General features: G+C 27.1%; 1 protein-coding gene across 1 annotated transcript in view; it reads right to left on the bottom strand.

The window, feature by feature from the left end:
• The window catches only part of LOC100163473 (Golgi apparatus protein 1), a 9,854-nt gene extending 5,245 nt beyond the window's left edge, over positions 1 to 4,609 (bottom strand). Inside the window, exons 1-4 of the mRNA XM_008184323.3 lie at positions 3,864 to 4,609; positions 2,419 to 2,733; positions 2,108 to 2,353; positions 1,852 to 2,032 (exon numbers count right to left, since the gene is read on the bottom strand). Coding sequence (XP_008182545.1) covers positions 1,852 to 2,032; positions 2,108 to 2,353; positions 2,419 to 2,733; positions 3,864 to 4,046 — 925 coding nt within the window. The 5' untranslated portion in view covers positions 4,047 to 4,609. The remainder of the gene's footprint in view (positions 1 to 1,851; positions 2,033 to 2,107; positions 2,354 to 2,418; positions 2,734 to 3,863) is intronic.
• Positions 4,610 to 10,361: the final 5,752 nt, after the last annotated feature.

Below are 10,361 nucleotides of genomic sequence, written 5' to 3'. Positions count from 1 at the left end.
AAAAAATTAAGTGTGTTTTCTAAATAAGAATATGTGTTTTACCCAGGGATGGAAAACGTTTTTTAAAAAACGTTATTAAACGGAAAAAACAAAAAACAAAAAACAAAAAACAACTGAAAAAGTAAAAAACGATAACACAAAATCCCAAAAATCGAAAAATGTAATAACGAAATCAAAAGCGAAAACGAAAATAAATTATAGTATTATACATTATTAAATTATTACCAAGAAAAAAAAAATTTGAAAAAAATTTATTTTTCTTTACTTTTTAATCTTTAACTTTAAAAACATTTTAATTTGAAATCAGAAATTTTGAATTTTCTAATTTTTATATAAATTATAATTTTGATTTAGAATTTAAATATTAAGAATAATTAATTTTAATTTTTAACTTTAAGGTGCATTTCTGTATTGCGCGTTACTATTATAACTTAAAAGTTAAAAGTTATAAGTTATAAGAATATACCTAAAATAAAAAAAATATATTATCAAAAACGTTATATGGAAACAATATCCAATAACGTTTTAAAAAACGTTAATCAAAAACAATATGGAAAAATAACGTTAATCAAAAACAATATAGAAAAATAACATTTTTAAAATAAATTAATCAAAAATGTTTAAAAACGTTAAACAAAATTAAAACGAAAAAATTAAAAACGTTTTCTATCCCTGGTTTTACCATGATTACAATTTATTATATAAGAGCTTTATATACCAACATTTTAAGATTTGTATTCAATATGTTTCTAAGATATTTAAAATTATAAAAAGTTTGGTATTCGTTTAGTATTTTAATTCAAAGTAAAAATCATATTGTGTTATTTTATTATTATTATTATTAAATAGTAATACAAATATAAAACAATACAGGGTTACATTTAATAATATCAATATCAATTAACACTTTCAAAGCCGTTGACGCGTCAAAAATGTATACGTTTATATACGCTATAATTAAATCAGATTTTTTTAATAAACTCTGAAATTGAGATAGGCCATTGCCAATGAACTCTAAATTTAAAGGTATGGGTGGTTTTAATTTTTGTTTTTTCCGTCGTTTTTGAAAATAAGGGCGGTGTTGAACATATTAAATAAAATTTCAGTAAAAAAATTTTTTTTTAATGTATGCATATTGAATACACATACATATAGCAGTATGTCTAAATTATTAAAAAAATTTCATAACATTATTTTACTATCAAAAAATTGTATATTATTTAAAAAAAATGTTTAGCAATACTGTTGGCACACCACTTAAAAAATTAAAATAATGTATCTTGCCTGTTAATAGATTTGTACCCGGAAGTACATTGTCTGTACATAATATAGATAATCGACTTGGTAGGTCACATACTAAACGAATACCAAAAATTTTCTTCCACATACCAAAGTAAAAACAACAAACTTTGTTTTTGATAGACATTGAAAAATTGGTATTTACTTACATTAAAATAATTAACAATATTGTAAATAACGATAAGCAATTTTAAATGCATGATTATGCCGAAATATGTGAAATAATACTCAATTATATATTACATATTGAATCCTGTCACCTTTAAGCAAATTTCTATCTTACTTAGCATTTAACACAACTTGGAAAGATCGATATGCAAATACATGAACTTGCATGGCCTGATTATATAATTAATATATTTATATTATTAAAAATGATGATCTTAATAAAACATGAAAATATTAGGTTATGTATTTACTCGTTAGAATTATGAATTATACCTATGATTAATGTTTTTATTTTCAAACAATAAATACCAATCTTCAGTATGAAATAACATATTTAAATGTTTATAGTATAAATATTAATATTTTTAGTATTTTTAACTTTACCATTATGTATAGCATTTTCTAAACACAGCAAAAGTTGTGCCAAGCGTACATCCTTATCATCAGATACTAATCTTCGACAACGGTATGTGCGGATGTCTTCTCTACATGCTCTAGTTAATCCTTTACTGACTCTAATATTACCAGAAATCAGTTTTTCTCTCCTCCAAAGTTGATTTTGGCACTACATATAACATTTTAAAAACAAATCTTTATAAATAATATATTCTAATAATTAGAACTCAAGTGATAAAATTACCGGAAGTGACATTTGTCCGCTACCAATATGTCCAGCAAGACAGTTGTAAACAAGACCACTACCAGTTGGGATGTCAGCACATAATTTCTCTTTGTCTTTTAAGCAGGCCATATGAAGGGAATAATCAAATTTTATATTATCGGCTTGCCACTCGGATAGTTTATAAACTAAAGGTAAACATTGCTTTGGAGAAAGCTTGTCTATATTAGATTGAAGGCATTCCAATACACGTCCTCGATACAATGTCTGTAAGTGAAATGAGTAGTATATTTAAAAAACTGTACAAATTAATTAAAATAATTTCTACATACATCAGTGATAGAAGTGTTGTAACAATGAAATTTTTTTATATCATCTTGGCATGAGTTTGAAAAATTTGTGATTAGTCTAAAATCAGAAAATGCTATATTTTCTATTCGCATTATTAAATGAAGACAATCATTATTTCTAATGCTCTGTTTTTTGTCAACTATGCAACCAAACCAATTCTTGTCTCGTTCGCAGTTGAGTTTCTCAATTTCATATCTACATTTTGGCCATAGTACAGCTCGAAGATTTTCTTTTGCCATAAACTTTTTTAAATGAGTCCATATGGCTTTTGGACAGTTTCCCGAAAAATCGGAATCCTAAAACAATTAAATCAGTTATTAAATTATTACAATAATTTTTTCACAACGAGTAAGGTAGATGGAATATTTTTACATTGTGAAACATTTCAAAAATCGACTCATAAAATATGAATGATATGTTTTACACAATTTGCAATTGTTTAGTGCTTTTTATCAAATAAGAATTTATTAAAATAATAGGTACAAAATAAGCTTTTATTAGCTAGTACACAATTGAATTTTAAATGATTAATTAAATTAATGAATAAATTTATTCAGTTAACAAGTTACTTGGATCAATAGGTAACATTTGAAGTTATACTTCATAATTATATAAGTGATTCAATATACAGTGTATACAAACTTGCACCAGTAACTCCTTTTATCAAAAAAATTTAAGTCGTAAGATCTTATTTGAAGTCCCTTAATAAAATTAACTTGTTTTTACTAAGTACCTACTATAATATATACAGTATACAATCATTTGTTTTAATAACTGATGGTTAGGACAGCATAAAATTAAACAAAAAAAGTTCTAGCATCTTTGTTAAGTAATTAAATTATTAATTATAGGTAGGTTACTGGAGGATACTGATTTATAAAATATAATATAAAAATTAATAATCAATGGATTAATATTTTTTCCATGTATACAAATCTCTTTGTATTTTTATTTTACTCTAATAAAAATCATCAATAATTTTGTTGTACTACTTTATAAAGAAATCATTAGGTACATCTAATTTGTAATAACTTACAAAAGTAACTTACTTTACGATAGGTATTTATTATATTAAGAAAACCATACCTAAGACTACCTATTAAGTTAAATGTACATAAAGGGTACCTACTTGATAAGTACATTTAACTTTGAGTTACATTTGAAACCATTATTAATATTTGCTTAGTTATTGAAGTAATTATTTTAACAACAAAGTTGTATTAAACAAGTCCAAGTAGGTATCAAGAGTTTATGAAGATAGTACTCAATCATTGATATACCTATACTGATTATTTACACAAAGAAAGTTTAAATTGTTATATTTTTTTTAATTTATCAAATGCCTATAAACCTTAGACATTATACAACGATACATGGCGACTGGTTATAATTTATTTTTAAACTCTATCGGGGTGTGAACGATTACCTCGTAGAGCTGTATGCATTCCAGAATGTCAAGTTTTGACACAGCCGCAGTGCCCGCGTTGGCACATCTCAATTTCAAGTAATCGACACACGACGGTTCGGCCAGCAACGAATCGACAGCGGACGCATGAGCCGTGCTCAATAACAACAGCAGGACCGAAGCGACAACGACGGGCCCGGCCATGGTTTCTTGCGGATCGCAAAGGGGGCGGATCACTGGTGACGGCTCGTCGACGGTCGTGGATGATGTCTGGTGGGTGACATGACGACGCTACCACTTCCGGCTCGTTGGGACGCGTAAACGACGCACAATGACGGCAATTCCTGTCAATCGGCGGCAACAAAGCGGCAAACACCAGCAACGGCAGAGCGACTCATTCGAATTGTCGCCAAGTAAGTACCTATTATAGGTATGGACGGTTCTTATCAGCAATAATGCGGATCGCTGCCGGTACGCAGCTTGCTCGACTTGCTATTCCGTATCACTCGTTATCATCACCATCGTCGTCATCGTATTATTATTGCTATTGTTGTTGTTGTTGCTGTTGTTGTGAATACCGATAGTCGTCACGACAATAACAAAACAACCACCGTGGCCACGATTGTACTCAAGTACATTGCCCTATCATTGCCGATCGTAATGACAACGACAAAGACCCGAAATGATAAAATATTATTATTATTATTATTATTGCGCTATCGTCGTGTTCGACTAGCCGACGAACGAAAATCTAATGAAATGCAAACGAGTGGGAAACGTCCGAAACGATAAGCGCAAACGGCCAATCCGATAAAAATATAATATTTGAACTAAAGCTGTTCTGTTTTTGATAAGGGTCGGTGGTGGTAGCGTACGACCGATAAACATTACAATTTACTGTAATGGCATAATATTATTTATGTCATAATTAATGTTATGATAATTAGATAATATTAATTATAATTATAACTACAGCGGGCGGAGCAGACAGCCTACGCCCCTTAAGGAGATAACGAGTAACGACGTGTTGGCGTACCTAGTCTGTGCCCTGTGGCTGTCCGTCGACGTAGCTGCGAAGGTATTTTTGTGATGGAAATGAAAAAATAAAACGATTTTGTTGTTTAATAATAATAAATTAGTACAATTCGAGTAAGATATTATTTGGTGTTAAGGTGTACATTATCAGGCGCATAAGATACTTGTTGCTTCCCGGAGTTAAAAATGTTGATGACTTTTATACGGGTTGCTTCCCGACATAGGTACCTATCCTAAATTTTATCGTAAACGAAAATGGTCCATTACTATTTATTGTTGCCTACCAAAATTCAAGTAATAAATCTAAATGTATATTTGTATAGGTACCTATAAGTAGTCCTAAACTAAATAATTATAGTAAATAGGTAGTACCTAATACTAATAGTATAAGGTACTTGTACCTATTTATTATAAATATTGTTGTTTGGTGAGTGGGCAGGTACGTAGCTAGGATTACACAATTGGGGTAGCCTAATTATCGCCAAGACGCCAACATTGTATGGATTGAACATTGAAACAAAACATAAATTTAAAAAAGGATGATTACTATCCGACCCAGTTTTCCCGGGACCACTGCCACATTAATCACTATAGCCTACATAGGACATAGCCACATAGGTTCTATAAAAAAATACATTATTATTATGAAATTTAGTGCTCGGAAAGAGATAAGTTATTTTTCTACAGGTATGTTCACACTAAAACTAAAAATCTATTCTATATTTCTAGAAGACTATAGTTTAAAAAAACAAAAATTAAAAATGCATTTACAGTATATGAGAAAAAAGTACATATTTATTCATTTTCAATTTTCATGTACCTATATTAAATAGGTATTTTCTTTAATTACCTACTTATTTTTCAATTCAGTTATTTAACGACGGTATTTATTTTCATCGTCGCTGTCGACTTAATAATAGCTATATTTACTAATAGCGGCAAAAAAGTACATAGGAATTTAATTCTGCACAATTTGCGTAAATACCTATAAATTGTAATAGTAAGTACAATCGTAATAATAATCTGCAGTTGTTGTCCAAATATGATGAGTGTGAGTTTTGTTCTATAGAGCATAGACATTGTATCAGAAGTACTGTGTATCAGTAGGTACTACTGTGTACACGTGTCGAATTTTTTTTTTTTTAAATATATTATATTTAGGTACCTATATATTATAATATGTCTATACACTATAATATTGTACAAAAATATATAAAATATTTGAGAAAAATTTTCGTCTGTCTATACAGCGCATTTTATTCATTTTAATATTTTGTATTGAATTGTAATACATTTATAAGGTTTTTTAATGTATTGAAATACAATGACGATGTCAAAAGAAATTTTTCGAGACATAAAAATCTCCTATTGAATCATTAAAAACAAAACATGTATTTATTTATTTCACAACTATTTAAATAGATTATTTAAATATTTGTATTAATACTATTTACTATTTTGCTTCATCTCAATAATAGGTAAACAATTGCCAACCAGTTTTCCACTAGACTTCATTAAATATTTTTAACTACCTAATTGGTACTAATAATAAGCAAGTATAATAGTAACAATACCTATGCCATATAGGTAACTAATAAGTATTAATTTATAATTTAAAACTCTACAATTTAAAATGTTGAGTAATTCATTTTAAATTTTTAATAAATTGTTTATTTTACATTTTTACTCGTGTATAACTTTTATGCTCGAGATATGCGATTATATGAAGATTTAAATAAGAGTATATAAATATGTAATATACCGGGCTAGGTACCCACCAATTTTAACTTGACAACGTTACATTTTCTTTTTTATGTTTTGTACTTCAATAGGTACTGTAAATAGACATCAGCTTAAGTGGCCACTTTTAATTATTAATCGACGTCCGGTTCTTATCCAAATATGTGTCTGTATTTATAATGTATTTTTTTTTATGTGCATCCATCAAACAATTATTTTGATCAAAATTGAACATAAAACAACTTTTTGGTGGCTATCTCTGCAAATAAACTATTATAAGTTAGCCAATAATGTATTATCCTATTTTTTTAGATATTAAAAGCCACAAACCGTTACCTTTATGGCTATGTTGTGTAATCCGAATTTGTCTATTATAAGTGTAGAGTATTTTTAAAAAAATATTAGATGAACGTCTCATTTCTCGTATGTGATAAAAATATATAATAAATATCACACGCCACGAGCCCCTAATATAATTATGACTTGTAAGTAAAACTATATTAATATTATGTTTATGTAAACATTATACCAAGTGGCAATATCATCGCTTAGATATCCGATTACGATTTAAAATAATTATAGCGAGCGTAGATACATTATACGCTCGTGTGGCAAGGTACATGTAACATGGGTATAACGGTACCCATAACCTATATGATAATTATAATAGGGCCGGGGAATTTAATGCCCTAAAAAATCTGTTCAAATGACTTAAAAACTTAAAAAATGCATTTAAATTTATTCATTAAAAATTGGAAAAAAAATTAAAAATGGTACTACGCAATACCTAGTCTATTTTTTTTTATAGACGTACTAATCGGTTACCAATTCTATAATATTTATCGTGGCCTAAGCGCCTAGCTATGATAAAACTGTTATCGACGATATAACGGCGATAATTTGAGCGGAAACGCCTAGATATGTTAAAACTGTTATCGACGATATAACGGCGATAATTTAAGCGGAAACGCCTAGATATGTTAAATTTTTATCGACGATAACTTGTCGTGCTATTAAAAATCTCTTGTTATTCGCAATAATTTTCGCTGATTTTATGAACAAATTATGAAAAATATTCTAAAAACTAAGAAAATAGAATAAATCGTCAAAAAATTTAAAAAAAAAAATACTTTAAAAGATTCAGTATCACTTAAAACACATTTTATAGTTTATACTTACCTACGGACCAACGTTTCGAAACACCAGAAAAAAATGCCTTTACATCAAAATTCCAGCCCTAGACTTATTCATTATTGTATATGTATGTGTTATGGGTGATGCGTAATCGTGCGTTATATGATAAAATAAAACGATAAACACACACTAATCATTTAAAAAAAAATAAAAATACATCATAATCCACACGTGTCATGACAATAATGATTAATTGTTCAATTATTATTATGCAATATTATCGTATAATAGGTTATACGTCAGGTTATAAAACCGCATTTAATAGGTAATAATGATTTGAATTCAAAAACTATGCATTTAATCCTTTTTAACTCATCGCAGTTTTAATAAATAACACAAATTCTAATTTCAGATAGTGTCTTGCTAATAATAATAAATAATATTCAATATGTCCAACATTTAAATAAGAGAGTAATTACCTAATTTTTCTATTATATATTAGTAATACCGCAGCAGGCTGAATTATTTTTTTCAAAAAATTGAGTTCATTGTATGTACCTATAGTAGGTATACAATATAATAATACACTTCAAAAGTTTTAAGTAACCACGAAAAATAATTAAAATTATTTTTAATAACATTTTATATTTAATGTTTTTTTTAAAATATCCACAATTTTATATTCTAAGTTAAGTGAATAGCGATGGGTATTTTAGTTTTACAATGATGACGTAGTGATGTGTGATTTTTTTGTGTATGCACATTAGTTCTATTTTCTAGTAGTAAAATGTATGTAAAATTGTCATTCATAAATCATAATCACTGTACTCTATAGATCAGACATTCAGACATTCTTCTACTTGGTACTATATACTGCCATACTGGCTAATTTTTCGAAATTATAATTTTGTTCTTTACACATAAACTCATATTTTTTGTAGTTTCAGTCGTTTTTTTTACTAACTAAAAAGTTTCCATATACTTATAGTAACAAAATAAAATACAAAATATATTTTACAAAATATGATTGATTAAGATATCAATTATATTGTATGTAATTGGATTATATTATAGTGCCTATATAATTGTTAAAATATTCACCCTTTTTTCATAATTTTTTTAGATTTTGAGTGGAACGATGAATGTATATTGATTTTACAATGATGTGTGTTTTTTTTTTTTTTAAATTTTGTCTGTCATCACCTTTTAGGACAGTAAAAGTGTTTGGATTTTCTTCAATGGTATCTTTTCTGATAGGAAAGTGAATCTAGTTGGTACTTTGGAGAGTCAAAAGTAAAAATTTCGTCAAATGCGACGTGAAAAATTAAAGAAAAATTAAGGAAAAACGGGAATTTTTACGCAAAATCAATTTTAGTTTTTAGTGCAACTCTAAAACAAATGATCGTAGGTGCATACATTTTGACTGGATGTTTATATTAGCATTTTCTATACATCATAACATTTTCCAAATATTTTGACTTATTTTGAACTGTTTACGGACATTTTTAGTTTCCATTTTTTTTATTTTTTTTATTCTATAAATGTCGATAAAATTTTATTTGTTGGTTAAAAAAGCTTGAAAATTTAATAGAAGGTTCCTATTATTTTGTTTCAAAGGCAGATGAAAAAATTAAAAATCCATAGTCACGATTTTTTATAAGGATCTAAAGTTCAAATATTGACAAAATATGTAAAAGTGACGAAAATTTGCAAATTATTTTGAGTTAGAAATTCATGAAAAATTTTCTTTTTAAATCTAAGATTTGAAAATGTAGTATAAAATTCCTCATAAAATTGCCTACCTTTTTAAAAAAAAAATGTCTACAAGCGCAAGTTAAATTAAATTTTTATGAGCGTTTGAAATTCATATTTTTACAACATTTGATATTCATTCGATTTCTCATGTTACGATTTTCTTAGTTTGTTGTAATTAAAAAATGAATGACTGTAGATACTTGAAAATTTTATTGAATGTTTATATTAACATTTTCTGTACATGATAAAATTTTGAAAATAATTTGACTCTTTTTGAGCTGTTTACGGATATTGTCATTTTTCAACTTTTTTTGGTTTTTTTTTCTATAAATATCAATAAATTTTTATCTGTTGGCCAAAAAGTGTAAAAATTAAATACAAAGCTTTTGATATATTGTTACAATTGCAGTTGAAAAATATTAAAAATACATGGGCACAATTTTTTTTATAAGCATTTAAAGATCAAATTTTGACAACATTTATCAAATTTAAAATTGAAAAATTATTTTGTAATTAAAAATGTATAAAATGTTCAACTTTTATATCTAAGAATTGAAAATTTAAAACAAGATTCCTCGTAAGTAGTTAATTCTATTACCAAAAAATCTAAAAAATACATATGCACAGTTTATTTTTATAGATATTTTGAGTTCAGATTTGGACGAAATTACATATTTAAAAACCTAGTATAACTATTTTAGTTATTTTGTTGTGATTGTATAATATTATTCGTGGGTACTTGAAACTCCTAAAGTATACTATTATATATCTATGATATAATCACGGTTTTTTTTTATGTATAACACGTTATATGTAACTATTGGATATTGTGATATGATTAATTTAGAATTTATT

The sequence above is a fragment of the Acyrthosiphon pisum genome, chromosome X (assembly GCF_005508785.2).
Source record: "Acyrthosiphon pisum isolate AL4f chromosome X, pea_aphid_22Mar2018_4r6ur, whole genome shotgun sequence".
NCBI lineage: Eukaryota > Metazoa > Arthropoda > Insecta > Hemiptera > Aphididae > Acyrthosiphon > Acyrthosiphon pisum.
This window is presented reverse-complemented; position numbering and strand designations above follow the sequence as displayed.